General features: G+C 57.9%; 1 protein-coding gene across 5 annotated transcripts; it reads right to left on the bottom strand.

The window, feature by feature from the left end:
• Positions 1 to 2,836: 2,836 nt before the first annotated feature.
• Positions 2,837 to 21,416, bottom strand: LOC114196729 (angiotensin-converting enzyme). 5 transcript variants are annotated; one of them, XM_028087514.1, is made up of 25 exons: positions 21,156 to 21,416; positions 20,451 to 20,618; positions 19,762 to 19,858; positions 18,948 to 19,091; positions 18,291 to 18,482; positions 17,644 to 17,741; positions 17,096 to 17,268; positions 16,484 to 16,707; positions 16,025 to 16,169; positions 15,628 to 15,726; positions 15,248 to 15,370; positions 14,710 to 14,921; positions 13,911 to 14,047; positions 12,886 to 13,044; positions 12,526 to 12,613; positions 10,373 to 10,516; positions 10,025 to 10,216; positions 8,748 to 8,845; positions 8,371 to 8,543; positions 6,330 to 6,553; positions 5,873 to 6,017; positions 5,454 to 5,552; positions 3,768 to 3,890; positions 3,235 to 3,422; positions 2,837 to 3,066 (listed from the first exon to the last, which is right to left on the bottom strand). In XM_028087514.1, the coding sequence occupies exons 1-25, from the start codon at positions 21,414 to 21,416 to the stop codon at positions 2,837 to 2,839; spliced, it is 3,936 nt and encodes a 1,311-aa protein (XP_027943315.1). The 5 variants fall into 5 exon arrangements, with proteins under 5 accessions (XP_027943315.1, XP_087883389.1, XP_027943316.1 ...); XM_088027263.1 differs by having other exon boundaries at positions 14,710 to 14,917; positions 15,244 to 15,370; XM_028087515.1 differs by lacking the exons at positions 14,710 to 14,921; positions 15,248 to 15,370; positions 15,628 to 15,726; ... (7 more) ...; positions 20,451 to 20,618; positions 21,156 to 21,416 and adding an exon at positions 14,179 to 14,377.
• Positions 21,417 to 21,553: the final 137 nt, after the last annotated feature.

Below are 21,553 nucleotides of genomic sequence, written 5' to 3' on the forward strand. Positions count from 1 at the left end.
GCCTGGAGAGAAGGGGGAGAGTGTCGTTCAAAGAGATGATGCCCTCATTTCCAGAACTGAAGGAAGCCGAGTCCCCAGGTGATCAAGCTCATTGCACTCCGGGGAAGTCAATGGTGCAAAAACGATGAGAAAGTTCCTGGAAGGCACTGGAGGGAGATGTGAGCATTCAGCTGGCTCCAGCAAGCTGCTCTGGACATTTTCCTCCATCTTTCTAGTGAGGGGTTGATCTCTGCTTGACTTTCCCACTCTCACAGTCTGTGACTGGGGGTGGTGATGCATTCATTATCGAGAGAGGAAACCATATACTTGAGGCTGCATATTATCTCATCTAATCTTTGTAGCAATCATGAGAGGGTTTGCAAGAACCGTTTTATAGGCTCAGAAAATGGAATTCTCCAGGTCACATAGGTGGTAAGTACAGAGGCAGGATTTGACTCAGGCCTAGACCAAAGCCGCCAGATTCACGTACGTTAGAGCCAGCGTGGGACAAGAAGGGGTTCGAGAGATCAGAAAAACTGTCCAGCGACCACACCCAACTTTGGCCCTTGTAGGTGAAAGCTGGTCACGGAGGAGTGATCAGCTGTCAGACATCAGCAGGTGCAACACAGGGAAGGACTCAGACTTCAGGGCCATTGGTAGAAAATGCCAGAATGGCTTCTCTTTCTGCTGTCACCCCCTCCCCTTCCTCTACCTTCTTCCAGGTAGACCCGTCTTACCCTCCTTACCTGGGGCGGCAGTGACAGGAGTCTAAGCTTTTTTTTTTTTTTAAGATTTTATTTATTTATTTGAGAGAGAGAGAATGAGAGATAGCACGAGAGGGAAGAGGGTCAGAGGGAGAAGCAGACTCCCCGCCGAGCAGGGAACCCGACGTGGGACTCGATCCCGGAACTCCAGGATCATGACCTGAGCCGAAGGCAGTCGCTTAACCAACTGAGCCACCCAGGCGCCCGAGTCTAAGCAATTTTAATATTTCAAAAGGTCTAGGGGATAAAGCTGGTCAGGCGGAGCCCAATGTTAAGTTTCTTTGTCCTCAGTCTGTGGCTCAGATCTCTGGGTGTTGAATGCCGGTGCCTCATGCTGTTCTACCAGCTGGGACAGGCAGTATGAACCCCCGTGTTCACAAAGATCGGAAACCGAGTGTTGTGACAATGACCTTTGTCTGACAGACCAGGAGCTTTTGAAACATCAGGCTGGGGAGGAGAGTAATTAAAAAGTCATTGGTGGTAGAAGGCTTGGAACTATTTAGAGGACATGTTTATAAATTCCATTGTCCTAAGTAATCATAAACTTCTACCCGCCTGCATATCCAAAATACCTCAGCTCCACATCCGGCTCCATGGAATAGGCCTGTATAACCTAGTCTACCCACCACACACACACACACACACACACACACACGAGCATGCCCACAGATACACAAACACAGACACACATAGCAACTGGAGACCGGGGAGTAAAAAAAAACTGTGGACTAAGGGATACAGGGGGACAGTTATTGGGGGCTCGGCCTGGGTGGGGTCAAAGCATCAGCAAAGCTGGGGACAGGCGCTGGGCCCAGGGTCCTGACAGAGAGAACCAGGCTTACAATGGGAGCCTCTGGCCCTGGAAAACTGCCAACTTCTATTTGACCAGGTTCTAGACTTGGCATTTAAATATCTGAAAAATAGATTGTATGTTAACTGGAAAAAGGATACACAACTGTCGATATACTAGGATCTCATTTCAAATATGTGCTGAGAAAAAAACAGCGGAAAGTCAACTGTCAACAGTGCTTGTCTTTTCGTGTTCACATAGAGGGCTTTAATCTTCTTTATAGTTTTCTGTATTTTCCGAATTTTCTATAGTAAAGTTATTAAAGCATCCCTCAAAATTTTAGTCCCTCAAGCCCACCTTGGCTTTCTGAGGGAAGGCTCAGGGTGAGAGCATGAGCTCAGGGGAGGGCAGGGGTGGCCTCCGGCAGTTAATCCCTACCTGAGCACTAGCTCCTGCCAAGCTCCAGCATCTAGGGCCCCTCTCCAGCTGAGGTAAAGGGATCTGGCCCGGGACCCCATGGGTAATACTCAAGGGGCTCTGTCTAGTCACACAAATAGACATGGAGCTGGGGCAGGCAGGAGCCTTAGGTGACTAACGGGAACAGTTCTGCACCCTCAGTGAGTCAGACACGTGCAAGGCTTCCCCCACAGGAAACCAGAGGACAGCCAGGAGCCTTCCATCTTAAGGACCTGCCATTTTATGGGAACAGCTGGGGCAGAGCTGCTGAAGCACTGGAAATGCAAGGCCAGAAGCCCAGAATGTCTGCTCTCCCTTTGCTTCCCAGAGTCCCCTTGGGTGGGTGCCGAGGCTGGCAGGGGCTGCCTGCCGCGGCAGGACATTGGCTGACTGCCTGGGCTAGAGGTGGGTGCTGGGGCCAGAGCTCCGGGGCATTTTCCCAGGCTCTTCTTGGAGGAGGATGAAGACGCCCAGTGAAGTGACCCACTTGACTGCCAGGCGGGACAGCGTCCCTGTGCCTGCCCCTGGCTTCCCCAGGAGGGACACAGACTCAGATGGGGGAGGCAGGTCCTTTAATTGTATTCACAGAAAGACTGGGAGGGGGGCTCCACATTAGGCGGCCTGCTGCCCGGGGACTTGGGGGCAGGGGCCGTGGGGGTTTGTGGTCTGGAGGGCGGACTGTCAGCACAGGGTTCGAGGCACGGTGAGGAGGGACAGGGTGAGAGGGGGAGGGCGGGCAGGGGTGAGGCGTGAGGGGGTGGTGGGTCCTCCGCCCACGACCCCGTGCCCTCAGTCTGGTCTCTCGGTGGCGGACGCTCCCCCGCAGGCCCAGCCCGACCCGGTCATCTCAGGAGTGTCTCAGCTCCACCTCGGAGCCAAACTGGGGCCCGCGGTGGGGCCGGCGGAGGCTGTGGTGGCGGATGCTGAAGAGCCGCTGGGTGAGGCCCAAGGTGGCCACCAGCAGGGCGACGCCCAGGAAGAGAAGCACCCACTGGCCCACGCGGGCCTGCTGCTCCTCCAGGTCCAGGCCCAGGAAGTTGACGCGGCCGGTGCCCGGGAAGGGGCCTTCCGAGCGAGCTGGGCAGGGGAAGCAAGGAGAGCAGGCGGTGGGCAGGCCGGCAGGTTAGGCTGGCTTCCCTGTCCCGGCTCGGAGGTCGGACTGCAGGCTGCCTGCACTGGGGAGGGGCCCAGCCCTGGGTGAGCTCTGGGGGCTGGCCTGGGGCCGAGGGGCACAGGGAGTAGTACCGGAGGTGGGCGTCCAGTTGTACTGAGGCCAGCCCAGCTTCTCCCCATGCCGCCTGTTCTCGGTGAGGAGCCAGTCCAGCAGCGGCTTGAAGTAGTTCATCATGGCTGACGCAGACATGTTGGACTGGCCAGTGATCAGCTTCATGGCTTCTGGCCACGGCTTACTGAAGCCTAGTTTCATGGCATCCCTGGGGGAGCACCAAAGAAGGGAAACTGAGTCAGAAGGACAGGCGGGGAGGCTCACTGCTCCTGCCCTCAGCCTAATTCCCATCCTCCAGCCTCCCCCCACTCCCCAGCCTCAAACTCCTTTGGGATTGGGAGGGCCTGGGCAGGTCTGGGGGTGGGAGTGGGAGTGGGGGAGGGAAGACCGGGGCCCAGAGGGCTCTAGTTCCCTACTGAGATGGCACAGGCTCCACCTGCGATCCCCAGCCCAGGCCCCCAAATGGCATGTGTTCCCAGAAGAACCCCACTGGGCTCCTCAAAGCTGAGGGGTTAGAGTGTGGAAAATGGTCAAAAGAAAGCCAAAGACTCACGCCAGGCGCTTCCCTGCCTCCTTAGAGTGGTAGATGTCACACGTGTGCAAGGGGCCATTGTGGCCAGCCGCCTGACACAGAGCCTCGTGGAACTGGAACTGAATGACAAAGCCAACGAAGTACCTGGCATGGAGGGGAGCGAGGCATGGGGTGGGGTGGCTGGGGACCTGTGGCCCTCAGCTTCCTCCGCAGACAGGCTGTTGGGGTGAGCGCACCTTCTGGTCTGCAGGGTCAGCAAGGCTCCCCAGTTCCATGCCTCCCCCCAACCCCACCCCCAAGAGGCTCCCTCTACATCTCAGGAAGACTGTTCTGAGGAGCTCTGGGGATCACTCATGGGTGAGAAGGGTCAGGGCAGAGCCCCTCAAAGATTTGGCAGGTTGCTTCTGAGGCAGTGAGGTCTCAGTTCCTGGGGTAGATGCAAGCAGAGGCCAGGTGTCGCCTCCAGGGTCACGTGCACCTGGCAGGGCGGTCTGGGCAAGGAAGCCAGCCCAAATGATCTCCTTTATCCCAAACAGCAGGGATTCCCTGGTAGAAATCTGCTGGTCAAGACCAGAGCAGCCTCTCCACACTTGGTTCAGAATGTCCCAAACCAGCAGGGCAGGCCTCCCACTTTGAATGCTGGGCACAAGCCATGTGCCACTGACTTCCCTGGCATTTCTTAAAGGGGCTTTGCCAAGGTTGCTGGTCAGAATTTGGAATGCGTCTCCTTTGCCCGCCCCTGCCTGGAGAATGATCTACACTGAGCTCAGAAGCTAGCCATCACCTGGGCCTGGCTTCCATGGGAAAGCTAGTGCCAGCCTGGAAGCCGGGAAACCAGTGGAGAAGGCAGATGGGGGTCCTCCCTACAGGTCAACCTTGTGCACTGTGCAGGTTGGGCCTGTTCCGAGGTGCCCTTGTGCCCCCTTGGTCCCCTGCTCATGACTTGCTCTCTGGAACATCTGAACAGGCTTCCTCTCCCTTCCTGGACTCTGGGAACACAATTCACCCACCCCACACTTATGTATTAGGTCTCGACTATATGCAGACATCATGCCAGGTGCTAGGGTGGAAAGAGGGGCACAGTGAGCACAAACCCTCCCTCACGGGCTTCCTGGGAGTACAGGTGGCAAGGGCTAGAGGCGGCCACAGCCCTCCTGGGGCAGCCCTCACCGCCCACTGCTTTGCCTCATGGGTAGCCTGGGCTCCCTGCAGCTCAGAGACATCCGGACCCCTCCCCCTTGAGGTTTCTCCAGACCCTTCTCTCCCAGGGAGGGCCCCAGATCCAACTGGGTCTCTAACCCTGGTTTTAGTGTATAGAAGGTCTTCAAGGCACAACTCAAATTATATCACAGGCAACATGTTGAATATAGGGTACCTTTACTATACAATCACAATCTTGTTTAAAAACAAAAAGTGCTTAGGTCATGATCTAGCCAAGGATCATGGGTCATGGTTAATAATGTTAACTATCCAACCAAGGTCTTGTAACCATTAGCCAAATATAGTAGAGTTTCTCTTTTCAACTGCCTAGAGCGGAGAGGCTCTCATCGCATCAAAAGTGTGAAAAAACAGGGAACCTTGGTCTCAGGTGAGTGAGCTAGGCAGTGTGTCATGCAGCCAGGCCCCCCAGATCGCCCAGACAGGTAACTCCCCACAGCACAGTGACAGCACTTTGAACACTGAATGGCCTCTTCCCTGCCCCCTTACCTGATATAAGGCACACTGGAAGGAACGTGGAACTTAGCCCCTGGGTCAAAGTCACCTTGAGACCGGGGCACTGGGGGGCAGAGGCCCTGGTACTTCAGCCTGTCAAGGGCAAAGGTACATTGGAGGGAGGGTTTGGGGAGAATCAAGTCAGGAAGAGTTGGTGTTTTTGAAGTAAAGGGAGGTCCTTGCCCCTGGAGCTACACTGGACCCTCCACACTCTGGTGTGTTATGCCTCTATGCACAATCAGCCTCTGTGCACCTCATCACTTACACACACACACACACACACACACACACACACACGACCCATGTGTTGTTCATAGACACATATCCTCTCTAAATACCACACCCCCCCCACATGCACAGACACTGACAGAGACCCCTCCCCAACCCACACCCTCACAGGAACATTCTAGAACCTGAGGTTCCACCACTCCTGGTTGTAGTTCTCCTTGGTGATGCTTCCATCGAATACCCTCCAGCGCCACTGGTCAACCAGGTAGCTGAAGGGGACAAAGGCGATCTTGTCGAGCGCCATCTTCATCAGAAAATTGATGTCTTGCTCTGCCAAGGGAAGGGAGCCTGGTCATCAGATCTCTCTGCCTGCCTCCTGCCCGGTCCCAGCAGCTCAGCCAGGATGGGTACGCAGTGGGTGGAGAGAGGAGGAGCAGGCTGTGCCTCTCTGGATCTAGCGACCTGCCTCTTGGGATGGTCTGAGGGTTCCATCCTCCCAGCTCACCCTGCTGGTGACCTCCTTATTCCCCACTGTTCTGCCCCAACCTCTGCCTATGAGCCCTCAAGGGCCCTCTTGCAGCCTCCCAAGCTCGCTGCCCCTTCTCAGTCCCTCTGCCCACCAGGACCTCCCATTCCTCTCACCGTAGCCGCCACTCTCGCTACTCAGCAGGTTGATACTGTGTAGGTGCTTGGGGGTAGACACGGAAAGTGCCAGCACATCTCCAATGGCCTCATGAAAGCCAGGGTTGGCACCCTCCCGGAAGGTTACAGGCAAGTCCTTGTACTGCATGAAATACTGTATGTGGCCCATTTCGTGATGGGCCACCACCAGGTCCTCCATGTTCACGGTGGTGCACTGTTTGATCCTGGAACACGGGGAGCAGGGCAAAGGGACCTGCTGTCCTTATTGCATACAAAGCAGACCCCCATCAGTGCTTTATGCAGGGAACACAGCATTAGGGGAAGGAAAACCAAAGGAGGTATGGAGGAAGCCTGAGAAAGAGGGAATCTGAGGGTTGGAAGGCCATTCAGGCCATCCCTCTGTCTCCTACTTCCCCAAAAAACTCCAGCCCTCATTGCCATGTTGCTCTCTAACCGTGCGAAGTACTCGCTCTAGAGGCATTGCGACACTCGGCTATAATTGTGCAGGACTTTCTAGAACATGGGTTCTGTGGTTTTTCATGCACACATTTTGTTTCTTCCAAGACTTAGGCTTCCTGAAGGAAACAACAGTAATTCTCAGCTCTTCTGCATCCCATGCGCCCAACATCAGCAAACATATTCACCCCAGAGTGCTTCTGGCTAGGGCTGAAATGTCATCTGCAGAGCTGTCCGTGCCAGAGGTCCCACCTCCTTCTTTGTCTTTCCTTATTCTCTTTTGTGAACCAGCGAAATTCTCCCTTGGATCTAACCAGAGCCCTTCAGTTCAGTTGACCCCATTTCTCTGTCATTTGTATTGGGAGGGGAAGAATTTCTCAGCATCCCGGTTACACTGAGATTGGGGTGTCCACCTTCTCCTTATGACTCCCCATACCAGGGAAGCCCCCCCCCCCAAAAAGGGCTCTCACCCTCTTGATTCTGTCTACATCCAGCCCTACACTCAGTCCTCATGCCTTTGAAGGAGGGGCCCAAGGACAGGCAATCCAGTGAACCCTGGCTGCTTTGTTCTAGCCTCTCTGTGTCCATTCTTAAAAGAAGACACTTCATCAATAATGGCAGATCATCTTTGCCACTTCTCCCAAGAGGCGGGGTCTTCTTTCCTTTCTTTGAATCTGGATTGACCTTGTGACTTGCTTTAGCCAATAAAGTACGGCAGAAGTGACTCGGGCAGTTTTGGATTGAGCCTTTAAGAGAGAGACCTGGTTGTTTTGCTTTCTTTCTGGGGGATGCCGACTGCCGGGTAGGAAATCTAACTGCCTGACTGTCATACCGGGAGGAAGCCCAATCTAGCCTGGAGAGAGAGATGTCCCGTCAACCCGCAGCTGCTCCAGTCATCCCGGTCCAAGTACCCAACACATGAGTAAAGAAGTCATCTTGAACATTCCTGCCCCAGCACGTGCCACATGGAGAAGAATTGAGGAACCTGACCAAGAGCCAGAACCGGGTCCCCACCCCGCAATCCCCAGCCATCAGAATCTCCATCATAGTACAGCAGGAGTAAGCCATGTCCACTGCGTGTTGCCTGCGCTCCTGACCAATAAAATCATGAACATAAACAAATGGTTGTTTTATACCACTAAGTTTTGGGGTGGTTTGTTATGCAGCAAGAGATAACGATCCTCAGACCAAGACAGCTTCTGAGCCTCTGTCAGTGGTGGGCCTGTGTGAAGCCCCCAGTGTCCTCAGGTACCTCTCTGTGTCAAGGCCCATGTAGCCAGGGAGATGGCCTTCTATAAGCAGGGGCCACCCCAGATGAGGGAAGGCTGGGCAGCTCACCAGTGCTCACACCCAGAACTGGCCAGTGTCCGAGAAGACCCTCGCTTGGTAGTCAAGGTTCTCCCTCTGGAAGCCAATGGCCAAGCTGGGGTCAGGCCCAGTGCATTTGACCCTCCATCCTAAGCTCTGGTCCCTGTGCTTGTTTCTGCTTGCTCTGGCTGAGGGGACAATAGTAGAACCTTTACTTGGCTCCTCTCCTTGCTCACTGGGCTCAGGCTACGGTCCCCTGGCTACTACCTGGACACACCTGAAGTCCTTGCCATTGTAGAAGTCCCAGGCAGAGGCATGGCACACTACCTCCCGCCCGTCAGTCGGCTTCTCCAGCATTGACTTGTTCCAGAACTCAAAGGGCACGGGCAACAGCCCCAGGGAGGTGAAGAAATTGTCCGCTTCTTCAAACATCCTTTTGGGTGTCCAGCCCTGAAAGCAGAGGGAGCTCTGCCCAAACTGGGGACTAAGGGGACGGACTGTGTGCTGCAGTCGGGGTGGGGGCTGGGAGAGGGCCAAACCAGAAGGAATTCCTGAATAAGAGGGCCCTCTCCCACTGAAGCAGAGGTCTCCCTTCCCCTGTGCCCTGGGGCTGCCCTGGAGGAGCAGAAGTGTGATGAGGGGCCCAGTGTGCACCTGCTTTATCATGGCCTCTGTGGCATCTATCTTGGGGGCTGAAGGGAAGGGCACCACCAAGTCATAGATGTTGGACCAGGTCTGAGCCCACATGTTCCCTGGAGGCAGGTAGGGGAAGAGAAGGCAGAGAGAGAGGAGAGACGGATGTTATTTCTTAGACTCAGCACCATCACCCATGGAAAGGGGACTGGATCCCAGCCTTAAGATCTTCACACTGTCTCTTGAGCACCTACTGTTTGTAAACCATGCTGGGCATTCGACACACATCGTCTTCAGCCCGCGCATCCAGCGCACCAAGTCATTATCTGCTCTGAGCGCCAAGGTCTGAGTTCTAAGCCCCAGATCTGCACCCGCTCCCGGGGCCACTTGGGCATGGAGCCTCCCCTACGGGGTCTGTGTTTCTCAGTCATCAAGCTGATGTCCCCTCTGATATTCTTGGTCTTACCAGAGTGGGATCAAGGATGGCTGGGCTCTTGGGCTACAAGCTCCCCAAACCTGGACGAGCTTTCTGGGGTCTCCCTTGTGATTGACAAATGGTCTGTGGCCCTGTCTGGTCTCTGCTCACAGCAACAAGCCTTCCAGGGCTGTGCCCTCAGTGGCTGGACAGGGACAGGAACCCGGGAGCCTCTGCTTTGCTCCCCTCCCCGTCATCCCTCACTGTCTTCCACTGCCTACTTCCTGCCTTCAGGGCGTCTGAGTTTACAAGCCCTGAAAACAGGAGGGTCCAAAAGTCGTGATGGATCTACACTCTCCATGTTGTCCCTCTGTGCTCCTAACTCCCCTTGGCCTGAGCGTTCTTTCTGCGCTTGTCCCTACCGCCGCTTATTTTTTCATCTGTAGGAGCCTCTCTCATCTTTCAAGGCTCTGCTCACGTGCCGCCTCTCAGGGAGACCCCGGTTCTCACTCTCGGCCCCTTCCTCGCGCCCCCCCCCCCCCCGCCCCAAGCATCATGCCGCTTTGAGCTGGGCTGGGTGATACGGTCTCCTGCAACAGTATTATGAGCTCCCCCACTGCTCCATCTGGGTGTTCTGTGCCATGTAGCTCCATAGCAAACGGGGTGCTCAAGGCAAGCAGGGGGTTTGCGTCCCCACACTCAGCTGTCACCCCACCCCAGCCCTGGCAACATTGCCTCAGCCTCAGATCTTCACTCTTTCCACCTGATGGGCCCTCTGAAGATCCCTCCCAGGCTGCCCTCTGCCCTCTGGGCAGCACTGGCGCCACGCTCCCTCGTGGCGTCTGTCCCCCGCCCCTGCCCCCGCCCCAGTCCTTGTCCTCACCCAGCAGGTGAGCGGGAATGGGGCCCTCCAGGTTGATGTGCTGGGGCCCGTAGTGGCGGTGCAGGGCCCGGCGCACGTAGGCGTGCAGGTTCAGGTAGAGCGGCTGCAGCTCCTGGTAAAGCTGCTCCAGATCTTGCTCCAGGGACGGGATCTCGTACATGACCCTCCAGGAGTCCCCTGCATCCTCATAGCCTGCAGAGGGGACACCCGACCATTCCCTGAGCACCCTCCGCCCCACCTCCTCTAGGGACCTCCCTCTCACCGAGTTTAGGAGGCTCAGAGGACCCTCCTGAGGGCCCCAGTGGGGCTGGGGCCAGAGAGCCAGGGATATTGGCTGGAGGAACTCACCGTTGAGCCGTGCAGCCTTGTTGGCAAGTTCCACATATTTGGGGAAGGAAGGGAGGATGGCTCTCCCCACCTTGTCTCGCCAGCCCTTCCAGGCCCACAGCAGGTCTTCATATCTCCGGGATGTGGCCATGAGATTCGTCACATCTGCGGGGAGGGGTTGAAGGGCTCAAGCTTCCAGCCCTTGGCTCACCTCCCACCTCCTATAAAGTGGACTCGGTTGGAGCTGGGGTCAAGCTGGGGAGGTCCAGTGAAGAGGCCTGTCCGGGCAGCCAGTCTAGTAACATGGGAGAAAGGCTCGGGCGCTTTCTACAGAGACTTCCCGGGGTCGGCCCGGGGCTCAGAGGTTACCCACACCACCTCAGGGTGGCAACAGCCCCGTGAGGGGTGCACTGGTTTTCACATCAGTGTCCTGCTGACATGGCAGGGCCCCCCCCCCAGCCAAGAAGTGGCCCGGCTGGGCACAAACCAAAGGCCCGGACTCCAGAGCTGCCGCTCCCCACGGACTTCCTGCTTACCCCCTCCGTGGGAGGGACAAGTGCCTTGGAGGGCACAAGACCTGAGTTCCTGTCTAGTCTCCCACTGACCCCAGAATAACCTCGCAAGTCATGGGACCCTTCTTCCCTTATCTTCCAAATGGGGAAAAGCCAACACTCATGGGGGGCGGTGCAAAAGTCAAATGGGAGCACAAGGGCCCTGAGCAGGGAGTGTGCCTCATGGGTCTCTGAGTCTTCACGGGGCCCAGGACAGTTGTAGGAATGCTAGTGAGCCAGACGGGACACAAGGATGGCTGTGGAGACAAAGTACAGAGAGCCATCCCAGCGCCACCCGGGAGCCCAGAGTCCCGGGTCTGTGTCCCGTCAAAGCCACACTGTGTGTGCAGCCTCCTCCATATGGATTGCACGGAGCTGACACGCACCTGGTGGAGCTGGGACGAGGAGGGCCTGAACTCACGTGTCACTTCCGGAGCCCCCCACAGGCCCGGGGTGGCTCCCCTTCCTGGCCACCCAGCCCCGAGCTGGAAGACTGCGGATGCCATTGCGGGGCCAGCCGCACCTCCCTATCTGACTTGTGCTTTCTCTCTGTTTCGGAATACGTTTTGGGATATCTACTTCTCACAGCGAAAGTACATTCAAATGAACTGTTTGGGAAAAAAAGTGTATTTTGAGAATTTCACCTCTGCCCTCTGTTGATGTGAGTATTCTGTTTTGTGGGTGCTTCTTCGTTTTACTCATGGCAGTGAACTGATGGCCCGGGCCTGGATTAAGAGGCTAATTGACGGGGGGCGGTGGGGAGAGGCTGAAGGTTACTCTCTTCCGCATACACGTGTGCACACACATGCACCCAGGCACACGTACGCCCCCGCAACACAGTGCGTGCATCCCCATGTATACAAACCGCAGGCCAAACCCTGTCTCAGGAAAACTCTCTCTCTCCTGTTTATTTTCCATTTCCCCTTCTATTTGTCATTGTTCTAATGTTGGAGTTGGGCAGAGGGCCAGGAAGAGATGGTTTCTGGGTAGCGATTCCTCAGGAAGAATGTTTATGCCCCTGGCTCCCCAACCCTTGGGAGGGTGGGTCAGGAAGGAGGACAGAACGTATCTGGGTGCAGGTACTCGAGTGTCCAGGGTGAGCTCTTCCAAAGGCGGGTGGGCAGCTAAGAAGGACCAGCCGGTGTGAAGAGACGAGACAAAGGGAACGAGCAAGAGCCGGTGCATTCCTTCGAGCGGGGAAGTGGGTTCCATGAGCCGTGGCCTCAATGTGGGGGTGTGGGGGGCAAGAAGGAGGCCAGAGAAGGTGGGAAAGATATGCGTAGGGTGAAGGAAGGAAGGTACCTAGAGTTACTACCCCTAGTTGGGGGTCTAAGCACTCGGCAGACAAATCTGAAGAATGTCCTACTCTGAAGGGCGGAGTGCAGAGAGGAAAAGAGAGGAGTCCAGGGGGGACCCAGAGGGAGCAGAAGCGCGGATACAAGGGAGGGATGTGATTAGAGCAGAGATGAAGTAGGTGCCCATCTTCAGTGGTGGCAGAGAAGCCCCCCATTGGTGGAAAACAGGGGAGTGAATCCCCTGGGCATGCTGGCCCCATGAGTTAGGAGCCCCTGACCGCCCCCTCCATGGGCCAGCCCCACCCCCCCCTTCCCCGCGTGTGCTCACCAGGCTCCAGCTGCAGACAGGTGCCGTTGGTGTGGCAGACAGAGGCCACACTGTAGGTGGTTTCCATGTCCAGCAGGATCTGGTTGTACTGCAGGAGGAAGGAGAGAGGCAGCAAGATGCATCCCTTTGCTACCTGTTCTGCCCCAGGCACCATCATGGGCAGGGGGGGAACTATGGAGCTGGGGGAGCGTGTTCTCAAAGGTGCTGCCTTCTCAGGAATTCTGCAGGTGATGTCAACATGGCGGATAGAGGAAGAAGAAGCAGCAGGAAGGCCAGACCCTGTACTGGGCTCACTGCCCTGAGCTGGGACCTGGTCTTGACCTTGGACCTTCCATTCTCTGCTCCCCACAAGCCACATACCTCCTCCAGCTCCTTGGCAGGCAGCGCTGCCCGCTCTAGGTCCTGAATCTTCTTTATCATCCGCTTGATGCTGGCATTCTGGAAGTTAGTCACATCGAACTGCCTGGCCCAGGTGCCAAACTTGAAGGTGTGGTTTGCCATCTGTATGTTCTTCTGCAGCTGAGGGCACAGGGGAAACCATGCCATGAGGCCCAGGAGCTTTGGAGGGGCCACAGGGGGAGTGGAAGGGACTGGGGGTTACAGTGGGGAGGGAAGTTTTATCAAGTCGTTGCCTTTGCTCTTTAACTAGGACTGTCTATAATGTCTTGGATGCAGTGTGTGCCCCTCAGCAGAGACCCAGTATCACACAAGACATGTCCTGGTAGACAGAAGGGGAAGTCCCCCCCGCACCTCGTATCCTGTTAGGATGGGGACAGGTTGGTATTAGTTCTATGGCCTCTCTGAGCTTCAGGGTCCCAACTGTAAAATGGGAACAAGATCACTGGTTTTGCAAAGGCTGTTGAGGAATAAAGGAGGCAACAGCCATAAAGCACACAGTGGTCTTCAAGAAATGTTGGATGTTGGTTCTCTGTGGCTCACCTCTGTGAAACCTGTGCTCACCACACAGGCGGGGAAGGGGCTGAGGGGCAGCTAGTCCTTACTGTGGTGGCAAACAGGGGCTTTCAACCTAAAAATCCACCTTTAGCCTCACCTGTGTCTATGCAAATCATTCTACTACGGACAACAGATTGCTTGCTAAAAAAAGACAACTTTTTTAGGCATTGAGTATATGCCCATCCAAATCTGAAGTTGAGTATTATTTTAAATATTCCATCTGGATTTTTCACAAATCCTGACAGCCTCCCTCAAGGGAGGGAGGGGGCAGCCTGCTCTCTGCTCTGTCTTGGGTTTTGAGGCTCGGTCCCTGGGGGGAGGAGCACGCATGTGTGCTGCACGTGTGTGTGAGTATGTATGTGAGTGTGTGTGTGTGTGTGTGTGTGTGTGTGTGTGTGTGCATGAGCATGGGGCACAGGCAGGGCCCCTACCAGGATCTTGCTGGCCTCTGTGGTGATGTTGGTGTTATAGTTCCAGTTAGCCTCGGCATATTCGTTCCATATCACCTGGGATCTCCGGTCATATTCCTCCACAAACCTTCTGGCCTCAACCTCATCGGTCACCAGTCCTGTGGAACAGAGTGGAGGGAAAAAGACAGGCCTCCCCTTGCCCTCTGCTGCCGGGTGGCCTGAGCCTGTAGCTGCCCCAGCCTCCTGCTCCTTCCCCCCAGGCCCCGCCCCGCCCCCCAGCCGGTCCCACTTGGGCTCTGGGTTGTCTGGCTGTCGGTTGTTGCCTGGCTGGTTGTTGTCTGGCTGCTGGTTGTTGCCTGGCTGGTTGTTCCCTGGTTGGTTGTCAGCTGGTGGGTGGTCTCCTGGCTGGGGACCAGCATGGGGTACCCACAGCAGAGCAAGAGGAGGAAGAGGCTGAGCAGTCCTGGAGCAGCCCAACCTTGGCCCATGGCCGCAGGAGAGCAGAGCCCTGTAGCCACAGCCCCCTGGCCAGTAAGAGTGGAGCCCACAATGTGACCTCATAGAGCAGTGTGCCCACCAGCCTGCCCCCGGGGGGGCCTCAGACCTGGGCACACCCTCCCTAGAATGCTGGAGAAAAGACATGCCCATTCCCACCCCAGGGCCCTGTGATGAGCTGAGGGCGCTGCGTGGTCCTTCAGGGCAGGGCGCCAGGGCCCAGCAGGGAGCAGCTGACCAGGAACCAGGAACCAGGGGCCTGGGTCCAGAGCCCAGAACCGAGAACTTACGTTAGTACCCGGCCCACCCTCACTCCGGGCTTTACCGATGTCCTGTGGGTAATTATTGGGCACCGGTGGCCGCCACTGGTATTCCGGCCACCCCAGCACCTCCCCGTGACGCTCGTTCTGTTCCTGCAGCCACCGGTAGACTGGCTGGAAGTAGTCAAGCAGGGGTTGAGCGTCCAGGGTGTCTGTGCCAATCGCCTCCTTCAGCACCTCCTGCCAGGGCCGTGAGGAGCCTGCCCGCAGTGCCTCCCTGTCGGTGGGCACAGGGGGCTCAGGCCAGCGTCCGATACAGGCCCCTGGCCCACCTCTGTCCCCCACTGGCCTGCCAGAATGGCAACATTAAGACTCTGGGGACTAGGGGCTCTGGCAAGGGGGCAGGGACATCGTCCTCTCCTGTGCCAGGCAGAGGCCTACTCCGTACATCCTTGATGAGGGAAAGAAGGGGGCGGGAAGGAAGGCACCCTCCTCCCCCAGCAGGGCCTTGTGGTTTTCCCACGGGCAGCCAGCTGCCTCCCAGACACGTCTTCCTCGCCCCCTCTCCCCTCTCCCACTTGCCCTCCTGCTCCCGCTACACACCGGAGCTTGGCCCCTGCCTGGGTGGACTGGTAGATGTCACACTTGTGCAGTGGGGACTGTTGGCCCGCCTCCTTGCACAGCGCTTGATGGAACTGGAACTGCAGGACAAAACTCACGAAGTACCTGCAGGTACAAGGGGGCGTTAGGGCAAATGGTTGGGGGGCCTGCACCCGGGGACCACCCAGCCCCTCCCAGCGCAGAGGCCAGACCACAGGGGCTGCCTTGGGGGAGAAGAGAGAACCAAGCCTGGCTCAAGACAGAGGCCCACTTAAATCCCAGGCCCTTGGGTGGGGGGTGGGGGTGGGGAGCCAGAAGAGTGTGGGGACCAGCCCTGAGAAGGGGGAGGGGGACTAACAGTGTGGGGGGAGGGGCACTGGTACCTGATGTACGGTGTCACATTTGGGACATGAAACTTAGCTCCAGCATCAAAGTGGGTTTCATTTCGGGCAACTGGAGGACAGATCCCCTGATACTTGGTTCTAGAAGAGGATGGTTGAATTGACTTAGGACATAAAAGTTGCAAACAGGCTGACTTAGCCTTTGCAGAAAACACTGTGAAGCAGGCATTCTCACCAGGCCATCCCTTCCCCCTCTGTTGAATTTTGGAAGACTTCCTGGAGGAGGGAGTTTTAGGTAGGAAAGAATGGGTAGGGAAAAGGGTTGAGACAACATTAGAGAGGCGGGAACCGGACTGATGGAGGCAGGAGGCTCCAGGGTGCCCAGGAGAGGGAGGAGGGCCACTTGGGGTTAGGCCGTTCCTGATCCCTCTTTACTCACCGAAGATACCACCAGTCAAAGTTGTAGCGGGAAGGGGGGGTACGCCCACTAAAGACCCCCCAACGCCACTGGTCTACCAAGTAGCCAAAGGGCAGGAAGGCAATTTTTTCCAGTGCCATCTTCAACAAGAAATTGATGTCACTTTCTGTTGGAAGAAGAGAAGAGAGAGGTCAGAGGGAGACGGGGGTCCAGCTAGGATAGGGTGGGGTTGGCAGATGCAGAAGAGAAGGGAAGGCTGGCCTTCACGACCATGGAGCCCTGCTTGGAAGAGGGCCCTTGGGCAGTGTCCATTTGGGACCTGGGGTGAGCTGTGAGGCTCCAGGTGGACGCCCAAACCTGCCTGACCTGGGGTGGAGAGGCAGAAACAGGAAGGGCAGGTGGGAGCGTGGGCAAGCTGTCCGCTGTGGGATGGAATGGGGTCCAGGTGGGGCCGGGCTGGGTCCTCTCCACCCCCCATACCCATGTCATTGCTGACATTGTCCAGCAGGCCAATTTTGTACAGATGTGCAGGAGTAGAGACGGAGAGCGCCAGCACATCCCCGATGGCCTCGTGGAAGCCAGGGTTGGCCCCTTGGCGCAGGGAGACAGGCTGCTCCTTGTACTGCAGATAGTACTGCACGTGGCCCATCTCGTGGTGCACCGTGGACAGCTGGTCCATAGTGACCCGCGTGCACTGCTTGATCCTGGGGCAGGGAGATGGCGAGGGTGAGGGTGAAGGACAGGGCAGGGCAAGGACCGGAGCACGGGGAGGCTGGTACCTAAGGGAAAGGAGCCAGCTGGGCACTGCCCTGGGCCTCGAAGGAGCTGGTGGAAACACAGATCTTTGCCCTGCCCCAGCCCACACTCGGGGCCTTCTTCCTCCACTCCAAAGTACATTTGCTACCTGTCAAAGCGGCTCAGGGAAGGTGGCATAAGGGGTCTCATATGCCCAATAGCCTTGGAATAGACCCAGCTCCCCCCAAACAGTGTTGGGGCTGGGAGTAGAGTTGGTTCTGGGAACTGGTTTCTCTGGGCCCAGGCTGCCCACCCTTCCTGGAGCTCCAGACCCCCCTTCCCCTCCCATGTCTAGACCTGAAATCTCTCCTGTTGTAGAAGTCCCAGGCAGAGGCATGGCACACCACCTCCCGCCCGTCGGTTGGTTTCTCCAGCATGGACCCTGCCCAAAACTCAGGAGGCATGGGCGAGAGGCCTAGGGAGGTGAAGAACTCCTCTGCCACCCGGAACATGTGCGTAGTGTTCCAACCCTGGTTGGGGGTGGGGTGCAGCCACAGGTCAGGGACCAGCTGTGGGAGCTCACTGTGGCTCCCACCCAGCTCAGCTCCTTGCCCACGAAGGGAGTCTCTGCTCTTGTAGCCTCCGTTCCCAGAGGCAGGGCCCCTACTAACCACAGTGGCTAAGCAAAAGTAGATGGCTGGCCACACCCCACCTGTGGGGTCCTGGAGGGAGGGGTTGGCACCTCACCCTGGACACAGACCCCAGCTCACTGCTTGTATGCACATGCCAGGCTGCTGCTCTATAGAAAGGGGGGGACCCATCTCCCTCCCGTGACTTCTTCCTGCCCCTCTCCCCATGTCAGACGCTATTCTGCTGCCCCCACCCTGGCCCGACTCCGAGCTTACCTTCTGCACCATAGTATTGGTAACATCGAGACTCGGCTTGTCAGGGAAAGGCACCATCATGTCGTACAGGTTGTCCCAGCTCTGGGCCCACATGTCACCTAGACAGAGGAGGGGTGCCAGTCAGCTTAGCTGCCCGCCCGCTTCCCCATGTGTGTCACTGAGCAGCCCCCTGGGTCCCTGGCACCCGGGCCCTCGGCACTCAAGGTAGCAGCCTGCTTGGCGCCTCAGGCCCACTCACGCTCCCGAATGCTCCAGGTTCCCCGGGGTTGGCAAGGACCCTGGCACCAGCGGGAGGGACCCCAGCAGCATCACTTGGGCTCGCACTGCCAGCCGCGGGCTTGCTTCCTGGGACAGAATCTAAGATGATTATTCCTCCCCCACTGGACCTGGAGTCAAAGTCTGCAGTGTGACTCCTAGCTCCACCTTTCGCCAGTTCTCTGTTCTCTGCCAAGTCTACGCACCACAAGCCTCGGGCTCCCTGTCTGAAAAGCAGGGTCATGATGATTGAGAGGGGCCACCTGCCTTCCCGGGTTGCGGGGTGAGCCACGTGGGCTCGTGGGGGGGAGGAGTGCACAGGATGGTGCTCTAAAACGTGAGACAGGAAGACGACCCGTGGGGTGCGCGTGGAGGCGAGGCAATGTCCTTACCCAGCAGGTGAGCAGGGATGGGTCCCCTGAGGTTGATGTATCTGTCTCCATATCGGCGGTGCAGTGCGCGGCGGACGTAGGCATGGAGGTTCAGGTAGAGGGGCTCTACTTGATGGTAGAGGTGCTCCAGATCCTCCACGAAGGTGGGTGACTCATACCAGGAGCGCCAGTAGGCCCCTGTGTCTGAGAAGCCTGGCGGGGGGGGGTGTTGAGGGTGCAGCTCAGGCCCAAGGCTCTGGCACCTCCTCGGCCAGCTCCTACTTCTCCATCCTCCTGGCTCGGGGCCTGTGTACCTGCCAGCTAGTTGGAAAAAATGCCTTGGGGACTGCTGCTCTATGATTTCCCCACCAGGGGTTGTTCCAACTCCCGCTAAATAGATCCCGGAGAGGCAAAGATGAGGGCTAGGGCTCTGACATGTGCCAGGAGGGGCAGCGTGAGGGCCACACGGCAGCCCCCAGCCCCCGAGGAAGGCAGATGGGGCTCGAGCCGGTCCCACCATCCACTAGTTGTACGACCTTGAGTCGGTATATGGAGTCATTGTAACAGCTGCTCTGTCTGCCTCAGGTTGGGCTCCGTGGGGACCATGGATGGGAGAGCACCTGGCAAGCTGTGAAGGGAAGCACTGACTCACACCATGGACGGGGTAGATCAACTCACCATCCTTCTGGTAAGCCTCATTGCTGAGGGAAGTGAAGTTCTGGTACAGGGGCTTCAGCGGGGTGCCCACCGCATTGTGCCAACCCTCCCAGGCATAGAGCAGCAACGCGTAGTTTCTTGAGATGGCCATGATGTGGGTGAGCTCTGAGACACAGGTGAGTGGGGTCACTTGCTTCCACTGAAGGCAGCAGCTGTCGTCAGTAGACCTCCCACGCCAGTCCTCACCATCTCTACCTGCTTCCTCAACATCAGGGTGCCCCCCAAGCCAAGGGCTGCCTGCAGGCTGGGTGGGATGGGGCTGGGAGCTATACAAGGCAAGCACCCAAGAGGGGCCCTTGTCCCTAGGGAAGTGAGGCTCTAAGTGGAACCAAGAGGCCATCCAGAGGCCAAAACCCAGACAGACCGTTCACGGCTCATTGGTTGGAGTGGCTAACATCAGGCTGCCTAGTGGATGGGGGTGTCGGTGTGTGCTTTTGGAGGGCCCTTGGGACACTGAGAGGACCCATGAAAGGGAAAAACCAGGCAGCCAGGAGGAAGGCTAGTGGGGATGGGAGAGGCCAAAGCACCCATGGGGGTGCGGGTGGGGTGGGATGGGAGTTGGAGGTTGGAGGTTTCAGGAATCAGTGTGCCAGGAGAAGCAGGGGTGTGGGGGTTTCCGACAGTCCAGCCCCCAATTGGAGGTCAATGCCTTTGGGTTTACCCACTCCCTCCGTGGGCTCACCCATGAAACACACCCTCTTCCTGGGTGCAGCAGAGCCATGGGGAAGGGCCGGGAGGGGCCAGCAGAGAGAGACAAGTAGAGACAAAGCCATACCTGGGTCCAGGGACCAGCAGATGGCAGTCTTGTTGGGATAGAAGCAGACCCTGGCTGTGGAGTAGATCCTGTTCATGTTGCTTAGCAGAGAGTTGTACTGGGGGGTTAGAGTGGAGACAATGTTAGCAGCGAACAGCCCCCACGGACAATCGGGCGGCCCCCTCCTCTGTTTGCTGGGATGAAATGGAAGCCTGGAGAGGGGATGTGGCTTGGGCAAGGCCCCTCCCTCGTGGCACTCAGGACACTTCCGATCACTAATATACTGATTCCACTTTCCGTGGGGGCAGTCTGTGGAAGTGGAAACAAGTGTCCTTAGAATTTGGGATGGGGTTCAAGTCTAAGCTCGGTCACTGCCTTGCAGTGAGGGCAAATCCCTCTCACTTTCTGGCCTCCATGGCTTCTCAGTCTTCCTCAGTCTTTCAGAAGCCCACAAACCACACCGGGCTATGGAGAAATTTTGAAAATCCCCTTTTCATCTTTTAACTTGAATTTCGCTTTCTATACCCCATCTCCAAGGGAAATCAATGTTGCAGGGAGCCATTCTGTGCTCACTGAGGCTTCCCCTATGGTCAGGGCACATGCAGATCCCAGGGTCCCTCTCTGCCAGGCTCCCCCACCGCCAGCACAGGGCGGCCCTGGAAGGCATGCTGGCCACTTCTGCACCCACCCCTCAGGTGCACCAGGCCTACCTGCTGCCGCTTTTCCACAGGCAGGTTGGCAGGGCCCAGGGTGCGCACACCGCTGATGACCCTTCTCAGGATCGGGTCGCTGAAGTTCTGCCAGATTGGGTCGTATAGCTCCTTGGCCTTCTGGCCCCAGACCTCAGCAAACTCCTGGTTGAGCAGGGCTGCTTCCTCCTGTGGGCACCGGAGGGGACACAGGGAAGACCATGGCGCTGGGAAGGCCAGGGGCTCCTGGACACCGGGGCTTATGGGAGCACTGCTCTCTCCTCTGGGGGGTCAGGAGCCGGGGGAATCTGCCTCAGGTGAGCGGTGGAGCAGAAACTGGGGCCAGAAGAGAGGCGGGCGGAGGGGAGGGTAGATAGTGATGAGCAGTGACAGGAACAGTGAGAGAGGGGGAGGCTAAGGCTGCAAAGGATGAGGGCCCAGAGCAGAGCCGGCACTCTCTGACCCAGCCCGATGTCATCCCAGGGCGCTGCCACCCGGGGTGACTCGAGGTCAGGCGAGCCAGCCCTTATCCATTTGGTTCTTGGATTGGGCACGGACCATGCGCCCAGTATCGTGCTGGGACACCCACCGCCGGTCTGATGGGGCGCAGCGAGGTCGGGGGGCGCGCGCCCGGCGGTGACTCCCCGCCCCCCAGCGCCCGACCGCAGGCCTGTGATTGGGCGTCCGGGCCCCGCCCCCGCCCCCGCCCCGGGCCCGCGCGCCCACCTGGCGCCGCGCGTTCTCCTCGGTGATGTTGGTGTCGTACGCCCAGCTGGCGACCGTGCTCTGGTACATCACCAGCTCGGCGCTCGAGTTGAAGCTCTGCACGAAGAGCTGCGCCCCGGCCTCGTCGGCGGCAAAGTTTCCGGGCTGCAGGTGGGGGTCGAGCGCCAGGGCGGCGGGCGGCGGCGGCAGCAGCAGCAGCAGCGGCGGCAGGAGCAGCAGCGGCGGCGGCCCCCGCCGCTTTCGGCCCGACGCGGCCCCCATGGCGCGGTGCGCGGTGCGCGGTGCGCGACGCTGCCCCTTCTCCCGCGCGGCGTCCGCCCTGCGGATTATAAAACCCCGCCGCCGCCTTTCGACACACCCCCACCTCCCCGCCCCGCCGCGCTTCCTCCCCGACTCCA

This window comes from Eumetopias jubatus, unplaced genomic scaffold (genome assembly GCF_037043125.1).
Source record: "Eumetopias jubatus isolate StellerSeaLion01/CBP00866 unplaced genomic scaffold, mEumJub1_p1.0 scaffold_10, whole genome shotgun sequence".
NCBI classification, from domain to species: domain Eukaryota; kingdom Metazoa; phylum Chordata; class Mammalia; order Carnivora; family Otariidae; genus Eumetopias; species Eumetopias jubatus.